Source organism: Bubalus kerabau, chromosome 16 (genome assembly GCF_029407905.1).
Source record: "Bubalus kerabau isolate K-KA32 ecotype Philippines breed swamp buffalo chromosome 16, PCC_UOA_SB_1v2, whole genome shotgun sequence".
In the NCBI taxonomy this organism is placed as follows: Eukaryota; Metazoa; Chordata; class Mammalia; order Artiodactyla; family Bovidae; genus Bubalus; species Bubalus kerabau.
The window spans coordinates 58030958-58050181 of NC_073639.1; the positions used below are offsets into that span (position 1 = coordinate 58030958).

At 50.2% G+C, this 19224-nt stretch overlaps 1 protein-coding gene across 3 annotated transcripts; it reads right to left on the reverse strand.

Moving 5' to 3' along the window:
- Window positions 1-164: 164 nt before the first annotated feature.
- On the reverse strand, window positions 165-18081 carry P2RX4 (purinergic receptor P2X 4). 3 transcript variants are annotated; one of them, XR_008703654.1, is made up of 13 exons: window positions 17848-18081; window positions 14967-15114; window positions 11806-11877; window positions 11617-11689; window positions 11073-11169; window positions 7798-7878; window positions 7552-7693; window positions 6880-7016; window positions 3857-3950; window positions 3669-3734; window positions 3208-3303; window positions 2085-2505; window positions 165-1584 (listed from the first exon to the last, which is right to left on the reverse strand). XR_008703654.1 is itself a non-coding variant. In XM_055550967.1 (12 exons), exons 1-12 carry the CDS (start codon window positions 17979-17981, stop codon window positions 1576-1578), a joined length of 1149 nt encoding a protein of 382 aa, XP_055406942.1. In that variant the 5' UTR covers window positions 17982-18081; the 3' UTR covers window positions 165-1575. The 3 variants fall into 3 exon arrangements, 2 of the variants coding, with proteins under 2 accessions (XP_055406942.1, XP_055406941.1); XM_055550967.1 differs by lacking the exon at window positions 2085-2505; XM_055550966.1 differs by lacking the exon at window positions 165-1584 and having other exon boundaries at window positions 1933-2505.
- Window positions 18082-19224: the final 1143 nt, after the last annotated feature.

Below are 19224 nucleotides of genomic sequence, written 5' to 3' on the forward strand. Positions count from 1 at the left end.
ACCTGCCAATGCAGAGACACAGGAGATGAGGATTCGATCTCTGGATCCAGACGATCTCCTGGAGTAGGAAGTGGCAACCCGTTCCAATATTCTTGCCTGGAAAATCGCATGGACAGAGGAGCCTGGTGGGCCACAGTCCATGGGGTCAAAAAGAGTTGGACACGACTGAGCATGAGAGTACCTCCCTACTGAGAGGGTGGTCCCCACGTCAGCAGTACCAGCGTCACCTGGGAGTGGCTTAGCAATTCAGATTCACAGGCCCCATTCAAACAGGGCCCCAGGTGACTCACTTGATGCTGATGTTTGCAACGCACTGCTCTGAGGCAGCTCACTGCCAGATAGTCTTCTGGTGGAGCCCAAACAGGTGAGCCGCTATGGGAGCAGTTTTAATCACACACTGAATACATCTTGTGGGCAGTCATACTGCGTGACACTCCACCGCATAAGCTGGGTATTGAGCCCATTTTACGGGTCATCATCTGTAAACAGGCTCAGAAAAGGCTCCAAATTTATCAACCAATTCAGTGTTCTGCAGAGCCTTGATGGTTGCCAGTTTTCATGACGTCTGGAGACTGTTTTAGAACTGCTGCTTTCTCCAGACTGTGGGCTGAAGGTTCCCTGCACTTCAAATGTGAATCCAGCCCACGGCACTGCGTTACTGGCTTTGAACTTCAGTTCTCTGTTATCAGGGGACAGTGGATGAAGTCTGAAAGACTCCTGTTCCGTTATTGCAGAAATAACAGCCCTGAAATACTGGCCTTCGAGTCAAGAGCAGCTGTTGCTATTTAAAGGCTCCCCTCCCCCCACAGAGAATCTGATGAAAGCGAGAAGAAATGCCCACAGGTGCCTAACTTTGCAGAGTTTTAGGGGTTTCAGAGTCTCCTGGAAGGTCATCCATAGATGCAAGGCTGAAAAAGCTCTACTTAAGAGGCAGTGCCAAGGAGTGCCAACAAGCGGGGCTGTTAGCAGAACACAAGGCAGTTCTGGCGAGTTCAAGATCAGTGCCCCAGCCCTCACCCCATCTTTAGAAAGGGGGGGGCATAAGAAGTCTCTCCCACTCCAGCAACCATGACTCCTTAGCCTGCAAGAGAATAAACTTTTCCTAAACAGTCCAGCTCCATGGGACCTGTGTATTCAAGCAGGCATTTTTCAAAAACAGTAGCTCAAGGAACTTCCCTGGTGGTCCAGTGGTTAAGAATCTGTCTTTCAATGCAGGGGGCGTAGGTTTGATCCCTGGTCAGGGAACTAAGATCCACACTGTGTCCCATGGCTGGTGGGAGAAGGTAGCTTGAACCAAAACTTTTTCAAAGGGGTTGGTAAACTTTTTCTTTCCCTCCCAAAGCAAGAAAAGCCCAGGTTGTCATTTACCCCACAGAAGCAGAGCACTTCTAAAATAAATGTTCCCTTTAACAGTTGGAAATGAATTCCTGACAAGGCGGAGGGGCGGGCTGCTTCCTTTAAGGAGACGCTGAACACCTGATGCAGAATGAAGTCGGTGTGAAGGCCAGGCCAGAAATAGCTTCATTAACATTTCAAACCGGTGGCAAGGTAGATGGAGCTGGTGCTGCTTTTGGTTCAAGGCTTCTGGAAGGCAAATGGGGAGGGAGCATAAGCCAACTTCGTGTCCCCTAAAACTGTGTTCCCTGTAGTATACACCCACACTTTTATGTAAAATGTAAGCACAGGTAAGACACCACTGGAAAAAAAATCCTGTAAACTCCATAGGAACATAAGCTAATGAAGAACCAGACTTCTTAGGCTTTTAAGAGAAGGTTAAAGTAGGGGGAAAAAAAAAAATAAGCTCCAGCAATAGACTTGTTTCAGGAACCTTTCTGAACACAGTGAGCTGGGGTAACAGGTGGATTTACTGGTTGAAATAAAAGGGAAGGAAGGAAAGTTCTAGCCCATGCTGTGAAACCACACAGAGATTAAGAAAGTCAATTGTTTTAATGTTTGGTCCTCAGTCATCTTAGTGTAGCTCTTCACAAAGGAAAAACGCTGGCTCCGCCCCACGAGTGTGGGGTTGAAGCCTCGGTCGGGGAAGAGGAACAGTGGCCCAGAGTGCTAAAGAGCTACGACCATACCCGGGGTCCTGCCTTCCTCATAAAGTGCTTAATGGAGCTGTCGGGCCTTGGAGGACCGGCCTGGTCTCCCAGGGGGCTAGAGATGGAAGATTCTGAGGAAAGCCAGCCTTGGAGACGGCCCCCATGCAGCCATTGCTGCATCACTGGCCTTGGGCCGGAGCTCAGCCCAGTGATGCTGAACTGAAGGCACGGCAGAGGTGAGCTGGCTGCCACTGTGCAGAGTGGTTTACTGCACAAACCCTACACAGAGAACGCAGGAGCAGCTGGGCAACCCTGCAGTGCTTCTGGAGATAACTCAGAATCTGGAACTTTCTCTGGGATGACGTGGCAGCCTTTTCTCCTTCCTCGCTGTGCTCTGATGAGGCCTGTGGAGAGCCCAGGTGAGGGGTGGGCATCATTGGTCCATCTGATTACCAAGACCCTACAAAGAGCAACATGCCTGTTGTCAGTTGATGTGCTTATGGATATGTGTGCACCCACCAGTTGCTGCCTACAGGCAAGCCTAGACCATTTGGGACAAAGGAGGGTTGGGCACGTTCCCCGAGGACATCTGGATGACCCTCCACAACTGAAAGTACTCAGGCAGATCCTAGAGGTACCCAACCTTTCTTGCGCTACAAGTCAAATTTAAGTAGAGTGTGGATACAGATTTCGTCATGCTACATTCTCATAAATAACCTGTGCTTAGTCGCTCAGTCGACTCTTTGCAACCCCATGAACTGTAGCCCGCCAGGGTCCTCTGTCCATGGGGATTCTCCAGGCAAGAATATTGGAGTGGGTTGCCATGCCCTCCTCCAGGAGATCTTCCCAACCCAGGGATCAAACCTAGGTCTCCTGCATTGCAGGTGGATTCTTTACCAGCTGAGCTACCAGGGAAGCCCTAACTAGCCTGAGACGTCACTGTTTAAAATGATGCTAGATTTTAAAGGGTGAGTCCATCTGAAGAAAAGTATGAAGCAAATGTTAGTACGGATGGTCCAGAAATGGAGTGGATGATGAGAGTGGTGTGTGACTGCCTGGGTGGACAATACACCTAAATGTGCTGGGTTCTCACCACTGGTACAAGAGGCAGGTGAGGTCAGGTGCTTTGGCCTGCCTGCTGGGAGTTCAGGAGGCGGCCTACCTGCTCATAGTCTTCCACGTATTTATATTTCTTCTCGCGATAGTAGTATCTCTTCTTCATGCAGTAGAGGACTATGACGTCACACAGCACTGTCGCCTGAACGTGGCGCAGGGCGAGAAAGAATGAGCCAAGTTGCTGTGGTCTCTGCTCTTCTGTGTGTGCCCCTTCCCATGACACCTGGGATCCTCCAAGGAAAGGAAAGGCTCCCCCATCTCTCGGGGGAAACGATTAGGCCCCAAGGGGCATGGTCTTAGAGAATGGCATGTGGAGGCAGCAGGATGGGGAAAGGGAAACAAGGCTGGAGGGCTGAGTCTAGAAACAAGTCTGGGGTCGTGGGGAAGGACCGGGGTGGCAGTGGAGAGTCTCAACTTGCTGTGCTAGCCACTGCTGGGAGGGCTGCAACCCTGGGGCAGGGTGGGGGGTGGGGATGAGTAACTGGAAAGTCTAAATGAGCCACTCACCACCCCCAAGAGCGCCAAGCCAGAACCAATGTTGATCATGGTGGGGATGATGTCAAATTTCCCAGCCTGCGAGTGATAGGAGAAAAAGAAAAAGTTGTGATGCAGGTAGAGAGTGGGCCCTCTGCCCCCCAACCAACCCAGAAGAAGACTAGTGGGCTCTGAACAAGGGGAGCCAGTGGCCAGGCTACCTTTCCAAACACGATGATGTCAAAGCGGATGCCATAGGCTTTGATGAGCGTGCGGCGCTCAGCACCGTTCAGGTCGCTGTAGTACTTGGCAAACCTGTGGAGAGAAGGCCAGGTTACAGTGCAAAGGCACAGGCGGCCTGAGACAGCATCTGGATCCTGGCAAGGGTTGTCAGAGTGAACTGCTGAGGCCCTGGCGGAGTTGGCACGAGCTAAGGATTCACTCATGCCTGCATGCTATATAGACCACACTCTAGTATTCTTACCTGGAAAATCCCATGGATGGAGGAGCCTGGTAGACTACAGTCCATAGGGTCGCAAAGAGTCGGACACAACTGAGCAACTTCACTTCACTTCACGTCTTCTAGCTCCTCAAGGCCTTTCCTGGCTAATGTGAGCCATGTGGGAGAAGGGCTGGCCTGCTGAGGAGGAGGGTGCCTGGGCCCACAGTGCAGAATGCCTGGAATGCAGGCAGAAGGGCACACAAAGAGATCTCCCCTCTGTCATCTCTGTCACCTGCTACGACTTAAAACCAGAACTTCCTCCTCTGAAAGTCATTCCTGACACTGCTGAGCCCCCTGCCTCTCTGAGTAAGGAGACCGTGGCCGCTAATAAAAGGTGGCCAGGCAGCAGCAATCATGAAGACTGCTTTGTGGGTGGGACAGACAGCATCAGCATTGGACCTTTTTTTTTAAATTAAAGAACCTTTGACCCATCAGTAGGAAGAGTAGATGAAAAAAAAATGTGGTATGTCCACACAGTGGAATATTATTTAGCCATAAAAAGAGAGGTACTGATAAATGCTACAACATGGATGAGCCTGGAAAAAAATGATGCTAAGTGAAAGAAGCCAGTCACAGAAGGCCACCTATGATATGAGTCCATTCCTATGAAATTCAAGAATTGGTAAATTAGGTAGATTACTGGTTGCCAGGGGCTGAGGTAGATGGAAGGATAGAGCGGTGAAAGCTTAAGAGGCTGGGGTTTCTTTCTGAGGTGATGAAAACATTCTAAAATTGCAGTAATCATCGCACAACTCTGAATATGAATATGCTTTAAAAAAAACCCCTCTGAATTCTACTTTAAATGAGTGAACTGTGTAGAATATGAACTATATCTCAATAAAGCCATTTAAAAAGAACGAGAGAGGGAACGTTGTGGGGAGAACCACTGAGATTTTTACCATTTGCTGCCCATGTTACACAGGGGATCCACCAGGAGCCTAAGCTGTGGCCTGAGATCTGTCTGGCCCCCAACTTCCATGCCGTGGTCCAGGCCTGGGGAACTCAGGTGGGACTAATGCTGACAGGTGTCCTTGTGAGGACTTTTCTCTGTTCTGGGGTTCCAGCCCAAGCTGGAGGTTTTTCCACAGTGGTTTCTACAAGAACTGTGTAACCACAGAGATAGAGCAGTGCAAATCAGACTTCCTTATTAGGAAAAAATGTAAGTATCTTCCCTTCTAATCAGTGAACCAGATGGTTCAAAAGGACAACAGATCCTGTGTGCATTTGATTCCACTCATCATCACTAGGCTTCTCTGATAGCTCGGTTGGCAAAGAATCCGCCTGCACTGCAGGAGACCCCGGTTAGATTCCTGGGTCAGGAAGATCCACTAGAGAAGGGATAGGCTACCTACTCCAGTATTCTTGGGCTTCCCTTGTGGCTCAGCTGGTAAAGAATCTGCCTGAAATCGGGAGACCTGGGTTCTATCACTGGGTTGGGAAGATCCTCTGGAGAAGAAAGGCTACCCACTCCAGTATTCTGGCCTGGAGAAGTCCATGGACTTTCTAGTCCATGGGTCCCAAAGAGGACAGGACTGAGCGACTTTCACGTCACTTCACTTCATCACCACTAGAGGGCGATAAGTGCAGGACAAGAGCACCATTCTTCATTCTTGCTTGGAGAATTCCACAGACAGAGGAGCCCGGCAGGCTATACAGTCCACAGGGTCACAAAGAGTCGGACATGACTGAAACGACTTAGCAAACAACAGCACAGCCTGCTCAGGTGGTCCTTCCTGGTGCTTGGTTTTGGTGTGGAAAATGCAACAAAGACGGCATGAAAATGTACGTGGTGCAGATTTCATTGGGTCAAGGAAGTGACAATTGTTAGCCAAAAAGTGACTGGTCCCTCAGCCCTCTCCTCAGATTACCAGCTGCACTGGTTTGAATACTGTCCCCCAAGTTCATGTCTACCTAGAACCTGTGGGTGCGACCTTACTTACAAATAGGGTCTCTGCAGATGTAATCACAGTTAAGATGAGGTCATACTGGATTGGGGTGGACCCCAAATCCTATACAACTGGTGTCCTTATAAAAGACGAAGGACACACAGGGACACAGACACAGAAAGGAGGAGGCCATGGGATGACAGAGGCAGAGACTGGAGCGATGCATCTGTAAGCCAGGGACCACCAAGGGTTGTCAGGAGCCATCAGAAGCAGGAAGAGGCCAGGAGATACACTGGCCTGTACATACAGGAGCCTGGCCTGCAGATACACTGATCTGCGGCTTCTGTTCTCCAGAACTGTGAGAAGATAGAGTCCTGCCACTTGGAGCCAGCCAGTCTGTCGTCATTTGTTAGGGCAGTCATGGGAAACAAACGCACAGCACTTCCCACGTGGATGTACCAGCAAAGGCCTTTCCTGAGACGAAAACCTGTATCCCTGCTCCTTGGAGATTCTAGGGGCCAGATCACCTAAGAAGCCAATTCACGAGTCAGGCCCCAGAGGCCTTTGGACTGGAGGACCACAGACTCAGCCACTCCTCAGAATTAATGGCACGGTCCTGGTGGAGGCTGGTCTGGGAAAGCTAAAGCAGGCAGACTCTCCTGGAGGCAAGAAAAGGCAGGGAGGGCTCTCACGGGTTGGAATGCCACAGGGGCGAGGCCCTGCTTGGACCACTCTCCCTGGAGCATGCCTCCCCTCCTGCCCTTGGTCTTGGGTGGGCGTGGAGGCCCCCACTGGGGAGTGATCCAGTTGCCATCACCCCCAACACATGAGGCATGGGGCCCAAGCTCGCACCCACCTGAAATTGTAGCCTGGGGATACGTTGTGGGCCACGTCGCGGGTGTCCAGGCGGCGGAAGGAATACCTGGGCAGGCAGAAGGAGGCGGCCCTGTCCAGGTTGCAGTTCCACTTGATCTGGATGCCCATGATGCCTCCCTGTGGGGTGCGAGCAGAGCCCGTTCTAGAAGGTGATGTGTCAAAGGTCGTGCTAGAACAGCCAGGACTGGGACTTCCCTGGTGGTTCAGTGGCCAAGACTCTCCACTCCCAAAGCTGGAGGCCTGGGTTCAATCCCTAATCAGAGAACTAGGTCCCACATGCCGCAACTAAAACCCTGCATGAGGCAGCTAAGGACCCCGAATGCCACAGTGTAGATCCCATGCACTCCAACTAAGACCGTGTGTGCATGCTAAGCCGCTTCAGTCGTGTCCGACTCTTTGCGACCCCATGGACTGTAGCCCGCCAGGCTACTCTGTCCATGAGATTCTCCAGGCAAGAATACTGGAGTGGGTTGCTATGCCCTCCTCTGGGGGATCTTCCCCACTCAGGGATCAAACCCGGGTCTCCTACATTGCAGGCGGATTCTTTACCAGCTGAGCCACCAGGGAAGCCACAACTAAGACCTAGTACAGCCAAATAAATAAATACATAATTTTTTTTTTTTTTTAAAGAAAAGCCAAGACCTGCACCCACCTCAATGGCTATGTCCTGGAAGCTGTGCCCTGCGCTCTCCACAATTTTTCCAAGTTGGAATATAGGGCAGAAGGGATCTGTTTTCGCATCATAAATGCACGTTTTGAGGTAGGCGGTGGTGATGTTGGGAAGGATATTCCTCCTAAAGTCAGGAGGAAGCAGAAAATAGGAGCGAGGAAAACCTCAAAGAAGAGCCAGAAGTTTCTCCAAGACATTGGTGAACTCACACGGCTGGTCGCCACTTACTTGCTGAAGTTAAATTTGGGATACCAGATGTTGTTCTTAACCAAAAGAGTGAAGTTTTCTGCAGCCTTTAAAAAAGCAGGCCTGAAAAAAATGATAACATATTGTTAATAAAAGTACAAACATATGTACACTCCTAATATACCTAGGTAATATTTTTAAGCAGCAGACACACGTGTGTCTTACAATATCACTTTGCCAAGAAAAAAGTAAAACGTTTCTCATGGGTTTTTTTTTTTTGCTACTCTCCTCTGCACAAACACTAGGTCAAGAGAGGAGACAGTAAACCAAGGTTTCTAGTTTCTTCCAAGCACAGAAGGGCACGGCCTTTTCCTTGAGGCCATGGGAATTTAAGAACCTGAGGAACAGCTACCGACATGGGTGGGAGGGGCAGGGCCTCCTGGCCTCCCTAGCAATCACTGGGTCCGGCAGGTGCTGGGTTTCAGGGCTTACCTCAGGTGTCCGCAACAGATCTGGTTTAACAAGTGAAAGCAAAGGCGAGTTCACCTAGAGGCTGGAAACGGCATGTGGCGCGTGACTGCTGCTGCACCACCTCTTCCCGGAAGTGCCACGTCAGCCCCTGCTGAGGCAGGAGCAGACTCTGTCCCGGGATGGGGGGCGGGTACTCTGCCTTAGAGCATTTCTACAGGGGGATGTGGCACTGTGAAGTGACCCCTCGGTGGAGGAGGCCCCCCGACCCTGGTCGATTTTTTTTTTTTTTTTTGGCTGCATCACCTGGCATGCAGAATCTCTGTTCCTCAACCAAGGATTGAACCTGTGCCCCCTGCAGCGTAAGTGCAGAGTCAGCCACTGGACCACCAGAGAATCCCTCAACTCACTTTTTTTTTTAATTGACATTCATTTCAAAATAAAACTTTCCATCATGACTATAAAAAAATATCATTTGCCACAAGTCAGAGGTCATCATTCAAATACATATAACTAAGTCAGAACAATGTCATTACAAACCGTGGTTCCCATTTTGTCGTGTACTGAGCCTGGGGCTTGTTCTTGGTGAGAAATGGAAATCAGTGAGGGATACAGACTCCTGACCAGCACCTCCTCCTTGACATCGGCTCAGGGCTGAATAAGAGTGAAGACGGGAATGCCTTTCTCTCCATGTGACTCAGTGTTATTTCATGTTATCAGTAAACACTTAAAAACCATCCTACACTGATGCCATCTATAATAGTGCTCTGCAGTGAAAATATACTGTGAGACACAAAGTGTTAGTCGCTCAGCTGTGTCTGACTCTCTGCAACCCCATGGACTGTACCCTGCCAGGCTCCTCTGTCCATGGAATTCTCCAGGCAAGAATACTGGAGTGGGGTGCCATTCCCTTCTCCAGGGGATCTTCCCAACCCAGGGATCAAGACACAAACTGTGTTGTAATTTAAGTTTCCTGACAGTCACATTAAAAAGTAACAAGTGAAATGAACTTTTCTATAATAACTCAATATGTCTAAAATAATATTCCAACACGTAAACAACAAAGAATATTATTAATGAGATACTGTGATTTGGTCGCTAAGTTGTGTCTGACTCTTGTGACCCCATGGACTGTACCCCACCAGGCTCCTCTGTCCACTGTATTTCCCAGGCAAGAATACTGGAATGGGTTGCCATTTCTTTCTCTAGGGGGTCTTCCTGACCCAAGGATGTAACCGACATCTCCTGCATTGCAGGTGGATTCTTTACTGCTGAGCCATCTGGGAAGCCCTAATTAGATATTACATATCCTTTTCTTAAATAATTTAAAGTATGCAGAACCTGGAGTGTATTTTACCCTGAGAGCTCATTTTGGACCCAGCTGCATTTCCTCCTTCCTTTCTTTCCTAGGCATGCAGCATGTTAATTTCCTGGCCGTGATGGAACCCATGGCCCCTGCATTGATAGCACGGAGTCTTAACCACCTACTCACCAGGTAAGTCCCCCAGGCTGCATTTCAAGCACTCAGTAGCCACACGTGGCCACCAGCTCCATAAGGTCCTTTCCAGCCCCAGAATGCTAGGATTCCTTGTCTTGTGGAATTCCCTTCCGTAGCCAGAGCTGCTGCCCTCAGCAACCTGCAGATCTCAACACCGTCTTGTGTTGAGACACACCCAGGATGATGTTCACCTGGTTACCTGCTCCCCTGGGCTTATCTAGGCCTCAGTCTAAATTCTGAGTAAGGAAGGCCTCCAGGTTGCTAGCGATTCCAGACTCCAAAAGCGTTACCTCTAGCTCCACCCACTCACAGCACAGATGATCAGTTAGGCTGTGTTACTCAATGTTACTCAAGGCAACCTTGAACCTGCTCTAGTTTATCAAATACATGTCCATGAACATTAATAATCTTCCTGCCCAGCATCTGATCCCCTTTTTTCTGGTAACAGAACAACATGCTTCCTTTAGAATCCACTCAGCCTGTGTCATCTGGGTGGATCTGACTTCACCTCTAGCCAGGAAGGCCTGTGACCCAGGCCCAAGTCATAAGCAAAATCCATCCCCCAACCACAGGAATGGACTGGATGGGTTGACAGATGTGGCTGAAGATGTAAAGACGGACAGGTCTAGAATCTCTATGGGTTTTCCAGGTGGCATAGTGGTAAAGAATCTGTCTGCCAATGCAGGAGACTCAAGAGACACAAGTTTGATCCCTGGGTTGGGAAGATCCCTGGGAGGAAGGCATGGCAACCCACTCCAGTACTCTTGCCTAGAGAATCCTCATGGACAGAGTAGCCTGGTGGGCTACAGTCCATAGGGTTGCAAAGAGTCGGACATGACTGAGCACACACAGAACCTCTATGGACAGCTGGGCAGGGAGACCTGGGATACTTCATGGGTCCTGGGAATGAAGCTAACATGGAAGAAAGCAGAGCCCAGAGGTGGAGACTCAGACGCTGTCCCCTGAGGTCCAGATCTAGCCATGCTGGGATCTCTGTGGTTAGCTGAACAATAAACCGCCCCCACTGTGAATGCATGTGTGTGAGCATGCATGTATGTGTGTGTGTGTGTGTGTGTGTGTGTGTGTGCACATACCCGCTTAAGGCCCTGAGAACTGTTTCCTGTCAGTTACTTGCAACTGACAGATTTCTAACATAGAAATAAGTCATCTGCACTCTTATCATGGGTGATAAACACCGTGGCCCATCCGCCACTGATGGTTGAGAACCGTCAGCCCAGGGAAGCCTGCCAGCACAGGCTGACACCGAGAGCACAAAAACCAGTTCCCGCTTGCCGCCCCCAAGACCGAGACCCAGCCTTGAGGACACTTGCGTTCCTTGAGTAGGACTCACTTTGGCACTTCTGTGTCGTCCTCCACCGGGCACCAGGCTGCTACCTCACATGTCTTCAAGGTCCTATTGAACGACACGCACCTCCCTGTCGCGACTCCTACAGGGGAGAGGGGCACCCAGGTCTGTGGGGGTCTTCTACTTTCTACTTTGTGAGTCAGAGTGGAAGCTCTGCCATGCATCCTATGCAGTCAGTCTCAAGCTATTCCAATCCTGGGATTTACACTGTCCAGAGATTCAAACTGGAGGAAAAGATCTGCCTGAGACCTAGCCACATCTCTGCTTTGCCGATCACAGGGTGATGCTGAGCCACAGGACAGGGCAAGATCTGGGATGGTTTCTGGAGTGCAAAGGACAGAGATGAATTTCGAGAGGGTCCCGGGAGCCCCGTCTGGGTCATGTGAAGGCACTGGGGGGTGCGGGGGATTCCTCCACCACGGAGATCTCCCTCTGAGAGGGCCCCTCCCCCACCACGGGGAGGCAGTCTGGCTGGAGGCTGCCCTCCCCACTAAGCGTCTCCTGTGGGGTCACGGTCACAGATTCCTACCGCTGCTGTGGGTGCCTGCAGAGCCGGCAGTGCACTTGGCATCAGTTTCACACACCGTGGTCTTACCCGGGATCTGGAGGAGGAAGAACCAGTGAAAACAGGTTTCACACAGCCTGGCCCCACCTACTGAGGGACAAGGATGGAGAGGGGGGTATGAGGCCCAAGGCTCTTCTCCAGGAAGCTCCCTACCTCAGGACAGAGGCCTTGCGTCTGATTCATGGTGATGACCATGTTGGTCATGATGAAGACAGAATTTTCCTCCTGCAGAGAGGGTAGAGGGGAGACAGAGCTGCGTGTGACCTTCAGGGGAGCCAGGCAGAGCCACAAGGAGAGTCGGACATTATTAAGACAGCACCTTTCACTTCTCCCACATGCCACACCAGAAGTAGTTAAATACTGATCTTAGGGTCTCCCATTCTTGCCTATGAGAGTTTATAACCGACTGGAAACAGGGACTCAAACACCTGCACGTGTGTTCACAGCAGCAGCATTTACAACAGGCCAAAGGTGGAAATAACTCTGCATCTATCAAGGGGTGAATGGATAAATAAATTGTCTAATGGGTGAATGGATAAACAAACTGCAGTCCACACCTGTAATGGAATATGACTCAGCCATACAAAGGAGCAAAGCACTGACATGGCTACAAGGTGGATGAACTTCAGAATATGACGCTGAATCCAAGAAGTCAGATACAAAAGCCCGCGTAGTCTGTGAGCCCATCGATATGAAACGTACACAAGAGGCAAATCCAGAGACAGAAAGTAGGTTAGTGGTTGTAAGGGGGTCGGGGTGTGGGGGAAGGTGGACGAGAAGGTGATAACTTAATGAGTGTGGGGTTTTCTTTCAGACTGATAAAAATGTTCTGGAGCTAGATTGAGGTGATGTTGGACATCCCTGTGAATGTGCTAAATGCCACTGAATTTGTCATTCTGAACTGGTTAATAATGCAATACATGAATTTCACCTCCATTAAAAAAAAATAAAACATGTCTACACTCTGAAACAGTTCCTTAATAAAGCTTGACTTATTGAGGGGAAAGAGCCAAGAAGTGCCTGGAATATCCTCTGCCAACTGGACTACCTCAGAGGCCCAGAAACATGAGAGCGCAAGTTTGGCTGGTTCTCTTTCCTAACAGGAACTAAAGTAAATACATCAAACATACTATACAGAAGACCCAATCAGGGTTAGCCACTGATACTTCTCCCTTAGAGAAGGTTCTGTTTCCTCCTCCCAAGGCAGCCCACCAGGCTCCTCCATCCCTGGGATTCTCCAGGCAAGAACACCAGAGTGGGTAGTGACCTTCTAGTATATGGAATAAAAGACAAAGGTCCTGCAAATTCAAGTTGGGCCTTCCACAATGGCCACTGATACTCTAAAATGAAATGCTCTGAGCAGTTCACACTTCCAGGAAGAGCAGTCAGTGCGGGGAGCCATCAAGGAAACTCAGGGACCAAAGAGTTTCCAGATGTCTCCACCCCCAGGTCTGACAAGGTGATGGAAGCTCTGGGAACAGTTAGCATCTTTCAAGGACACGTGAATGTGAAGTCGCTCAGTCGTGTCTGACTCTTTGCGACCCCATGGACTGTAGCCTACCAGGCTCCTCAGTCCATGGAATTTTCCAGGCAAGAGTACTGGAGTGGGTTGCCATTTCCTTCTCCAGGGGATCTTCCCAACCCAGGGATCAAACCCAGGTCTCCTGCACTGTAGGCAGATGCTTTACTGTCTGAGCCACCAGGGAAGCCCCTTTCAAGGACAGGCCTGGAGCAAAGCACGTTAGGAGTGGAGGAAATAGCCGGAGGGGGAGGCATGATGATGGGGCAGGAGGCCCAGGTCAGGTGCCCTGTCAGGCTCCCGTGTTCTATACACAGACACATTGCTCGCTCGGTGTTTACAGAAGACTGCTCCCACATCGCTCCTGAGTTAGACCTGAACAAGTCAGTGAGATTTACTTTTTGTTTCCTATTTCTTATCTCCTTTAAGTTTAGAGAAATTTCGGTCTGGAGGTGAGCTGAGTAGATGTGGTGCAAACAGATATTTGTGTTCTGTCTTTGGAGAAGCAGAAGGGTATCGTGAGAGCTCGTGAGGAGAACCCTGCAGAACTCACGTGGCCCCCAGCCCTGATCCGAGATGGAAGGCGAAGTTGCTGTATTTTCCCTTCCACCGAGGGTCACAAGCAGGGTGCTGTATCCTTCTGTGTGTTCAGTAAACAGGCTGAGCGTGATATTCCTAGAACCTGCCTCGATGAGGCTGTGGCTTCGCAGGAAGCAGAGGTCTCTCTGTCGGGACAGGCGCCTACAGGACCAGCTGCCTCCAGCAAACTATAAATCCTCTGTTCCATTTGACCTTTATGGCTCCATTAGCTCTGACTTCTCTCTGGGCATTCCCCTAGACCCTTTCCTTGAGAAGGCAGAAGGAAAATGAACACACTTGAAGAAAAAAAAGAGTTTCTAAAGTCCTTGCTCTGAGCCAAGAGTTGGCAGCTTATCTGCACCTGGCCAGCCCAGTCACCTGAGCATGGGGGCCATCTGGAAAGATATGTGGGGACTGGCTATGGATCACAGTCATATCATGGTTAAAGAGAGTCAATATTTAACTTGGAGCTTGTGGATTAACATATGGAAGACTACGATGCTGTGTCAGCTTCTTCCCTTCCCTTTGTTCCTGATGGAATCCCATGTGGGTAGGTCTGTTTCCTTCTTGTTTGGCTTTGGGTCTCTAATGGCTGGGGCTTCCCAGGTGGCTCAGTGGTAAAGAATCTGCCTACAATGCAAGAGATGTGGGTTAGATCCCTGGGTAGGGAAGATCCCTTGGAAAAGGAAATGGCAACCCACTGTAGAATTCTTGCCTGGGAAATCACATGGACAGAGGAGCCTGGTGAGCTACAGTCCATGGGGTCGCAAAAGAGTTGGACACAACTCCGCAACTCAACAACAACAACTCTAATGACTGAAAAGATTTACCTTGCAGGTTTACAACAATAAAGTTAAATCATAAAATGTGGAAAGGTGAAAGTTTCACCTGCACTTTTCCCAGGATTTAAAACATATGCTTTTTCACCTTTCAGGGCCTGAGACAGACCGAGATGTCCATATGGAAAGCTTCCTATGTTTAAGCCAGCCATGTTTTAGGGCTGAAGAAACACAGCTGACTGAATATTGCCTGTTGGACCCTAAGCCAAAAAGAGGCCTGTCTACACTGCTTTCTTGGACTAGAACAATCAGTGTGGGCACTGGTGATCTTTAGCACTCTGGGCATGCCAATCACCAGTCAGGTGGGCAAAGTCAAAGGGAAAGCAGCGAACTACAAGCCTGAGCTTTAAAAGACAGAGTCACAGTGGGAGGCTTACCTGAGCTGGAATCACGTAATCAGCTACATCCCAGATCCGGAATCCAAGTTTAGAGGTGTTGGTCATGGTGACGCCCTTGGCTTTCACAGTAACTGAGCTGACCACAGAGTCCGTTTCCTGGTAACCCTTTTCCCACACAAACACCCACCTATAAAATAAAACAGGTCTCTTAAATTGCAGATATGGAGAGCCTACTGGACAGTGAGTTGCTGTCAGAAGTCAGAAACAGATGGTTTCACAGCAGTCGCTATATAAATAAATATTACCTCATCCTGTGACTGATAACACAATTAGATAACTGAGAAGTGTTCAGTCTCTTTTTGAAGGAAGAATTACCTTTGATCACATTTGGAAAAGAGATCACAATTTCACCAAGGGGAACTGAATCAGGAAGTTAAGAGATGGTGTTTTTCTTTTTTTTCTTTTCCAAATCCCCTAAATTCAGATCCTGAGTCAGATTTGATCACAGCAAGACGTATAAAAGCAAAGCATTTACTGCTTAAAAAATCCTCATAACAGAGGCAGACAACCCTCCACAGGAACCCTATAAAGCTACACTGCCCAGGAACTTCACTGGTGGCCCAGTGGTTAAGAATCTGCCTGTTAACACAAAGGACATGGGTTCAATCCCTGGTCAGGGTAGATTCCACATGCCTCGGGGCAACTAAGCCCGTGTAACACAACTACTGAGCCGGTGCTCTAGAGCCCATGCTCCACAATAAGAGAAGCAACCACAATGAGAAGCCCGAGCTCAGCAGCGCAGAACAGCCCCCACTTGCCGCAACTAGACAAAGCTGGTGTTGCAGCAGTGAAGACCCAGTGCAGCCCAAAATAAACTGATTTTTAAAAAAAGCTGCATTGCCCAACAGAAATACAACACAAGTCATATATGTAATTTAAACACTTCTAGTAGCAATGCTAAAAAGAAACAGGTAAAATTAATTTTAAGGATATATTTTATGTAACTCAATATGTCCAATATATCTTAACATTATCAATATAAGATGTGTTAATGTGATATTTAACTTTTTTTTCGTACTATGTCCTTGAAACCTGGCGTGCATTTTACAGTGACAGCACATTTCGATTCGGAGCAGGAACACTTCAAATGCTCAACAGCCTCGTGGGACTTCTGGCTACCATACAGTACAAGTGCCAATGGACTGTATGTAGTCTAGAACTTTAAGATACCCCAAAGTAGGTGTAAACTGATCCTCCTACGAGCAGCAAAAGCCAAAAGGAAAAAGCTGCATGACAATTTCTGATTCCAAAGGTCCAACCTAGCACCGTGAGTTTAGTGAACCCATTAGCGGTGATGGTTTACTCACTAAGTCGTGTCTGACTCTTGAGACCCCATGGACTGTAGCCCGCCAGGCTCCTCTGTCCATGGGATTTTCCAGGCAAGAATACTGAAGTGGATTGCCATTTCCTTCTCCAAGGGATCTTCCCAACCCATGAATCGAACCCAGGTCTCTTGCATTCCAGGCAGATTCTTTACCAACTGAGCTATGAGGGAAGCCCAACCCATTAGTAATGGGTTTCAAAATTGAGGGGTCCATCACAATCACTGGGTTGGTTGTGACGATACTTTATGTGACTTAATGAGTCCAAACCTGGGGGCTGGCCAGGTGGTTGTGATGTAGACTCCATACCTGGAAAGCCATTTTAGTGAACACTGTCAGTACCTACTGCTGCTGTGCCGATAGATAGTAGAAGCCAAACCTGCCAGATCATGTAGATTCTTTCAGGCAGTGTTAACAGATTCCAAGCCCCACCCCAGTGGAGGGGGGTGGATTCCTGTTACCGTTAAACAATTCCTCAGATGAGTCTCTCATGATCAGATACGTTTGGGAAACACTAAGACACTGGTTCCTAAACTTTGCTGCACATCAGAATCACCTGGGGAGGTGGTCATACTCGACAGCACTTCAATCAGAAGATCTGGGTCTGAGAGCCGGTAATCAGTATATTTTAAAGATCCCCAAATGGCTCTATGTGCAGTTTGGGGAACACTGTATTAGGCCTTTTAACAAAACAAAACAAACAAACAAACAAAAATGATGCAGCAGATAACATCTGTCAGCTCAGCACCTGTAGACACTCCAGGTGGACCATGAAGGCGGACCCAGTTGGTAAATTAATTTCCACCTCCTGGCTAGAGTTTAATTTTAGTGTAATGGGTACATCAATTAAAGTTAAGCACTTGGTAAGGACTTATGGTGGCAGGACAGGTAAGCAAAGAGGGCAGCATGGCAAATGATGAGGTTAGGGCTGGTGCCTATACCAAAGACTCCAACAACCCCACAATATGAAGGAAATGAACTTTAAGTGATTTTTCAAAGTGTGACCTGGTATCTTGGGTTACCACATGATGCTCAAAGGAAAGGACAGGAAGCCACAGACCCCAAAGGAACCAAGTGGAAGTCTCAAAACTTGGCTTCTGTCAGCTGACCATCAGAATGGGAAGTGAAGAGCAAAGAGTGAGAGGTTTAGGGCGAAGCCCTCCCAGCCCCCGTCAAAGGCCATCAGGGAGCAAGTCAGAAGGGCAAGAAGCAGGAATGGCGAGGATGAAGGTCTAGCTAGGCTTTGCCTTCAAGACACATCATCAAAGCAGCCTCCGGACCCAGACCCGGGACAGAGCCGGTCCCCCTCGAGGCTGGGGGTGGAGTGGAGTAGATGGAGGATTCGGGGAGTGGGGATATGTCACAGGCTTCGGGTCGCTGTCCCCAGGACCCCACCTGGAGGGCGCTCGCGGGGCTCAGCCGAGGACCTAGGCCAGGATGAGCAGGTGCGCGGCCGGGACCCAGGAGGAGTTCCCGGCCTTCGGGCCACGCCCTGACCCCAGGACCCCCGCGGGGTGGATGCCCGCGGCCGCGCTCACCCGATGACGTAGGCCAGGATGAGCAGCTGCACCGTGCGGTTCATGAGCCCCACTTTACGGCTGCGGATGAGCACTATGCGCGGCGTGTCGTACTCGAACAGGAAGGCCCCCAGCACCGCGCAGCAGCCCGCCATGGCGCCGCCGCCGCGCCGCCCGGCTCTGCGCTCTAGGCCCGGTTGCCGGCCCCGCCGCCGCGTCCCTGCCCGGGAGCCCCGCCTGGAACCGCCGTTCGCGGTGGGGAGGGCCCGGAAGGAGGCGGCGCTGACCCTGAGGGGACGGGGCCGGGCGGAAGGCGTGACCTGACCCTCGGGTACGAGTACCCTGCGGCCTCAGGGGGGCCGGAGGACGAGACACCTTCTCAGGGGGAATGAGCCCGGGGGCTGAGGTGACCTCCTCCTTGGGAACGAATGATCCCTGAGGAGAGGGGCGAGCGACCCCCTTCAAGGGGGATGAACTCTAAGGGGACGAATGACCCCAAGAGGAGGTCCAGGGAGGACCAATGAAGCTCAGGGGAGATAGAGCCCTCAGAGAGTGACCTCCCCATTGGGAACAAGATACCCTGCCCCCCCAACACACACACCCCTTAGACGGGCAATGCGACCCCCGTGGGATGTCTAGAAGTGACTGCAGGCGGAGAGGAGGGAAGCTAAGGATGGGGGCAGCTTAGGAGAAAGTGTAGTCCGACTGGAAGTTCAAACTCGTGCAGGCTCCAATGGGGGCGGTGCAGCGGACGCCTTCTGTATTGCGGGGTGCGGGGGTGGGGGTGGGGCAGAGTTAGTTGCTCAGTCATGTAGGACTCTCTGCGACCCCATGGACGGTAGCCCGCCAGGCTTCTCTGTTTATGGAAATCTGGAGTGGGTAGTCATTCCCTTCTCTATCTTCCCCCACCCTCCCCCCCGGGGACCCAGAGATCGAACCCCAGTCTTCTGCATTGCAGGTGGACTCTTTACCATCTGAGCCACCAGGGGGAAAAGCCTAAATACTTGGTACCCCAGGAGCTCTTGGCTGGTGGAGAAGGAAATGGCAACCCACTCCAATATTCTTCCCTGGAGAATCCCGGGTAAGGAGGAGCCTGGTGAGCTGCCGTCTATGGGGTCGCACAGAGTTGAACGCGACTTAGCAGCAGCAGCAGCAGCAGCAGCAGCAGTAGCTCTTGGCTGGAGCCACAAACGCTGTAAAATACCCCTCCCCAGACTGAAGGCAGGCACATCCCTACTCCAATCCGGATGCTTCCTTAGTTGCAGGACAGAGGAGGAAGCAGCCTGAGCCTGGTGAGGGATTTCTGTGACCATCCTTTGAACTGAGAAAGTTTTATCACAACTTTAGGGAGAATTGGAAAATAGAGGGAAAGTGGAAGGAACACCCACAGTTGCACCA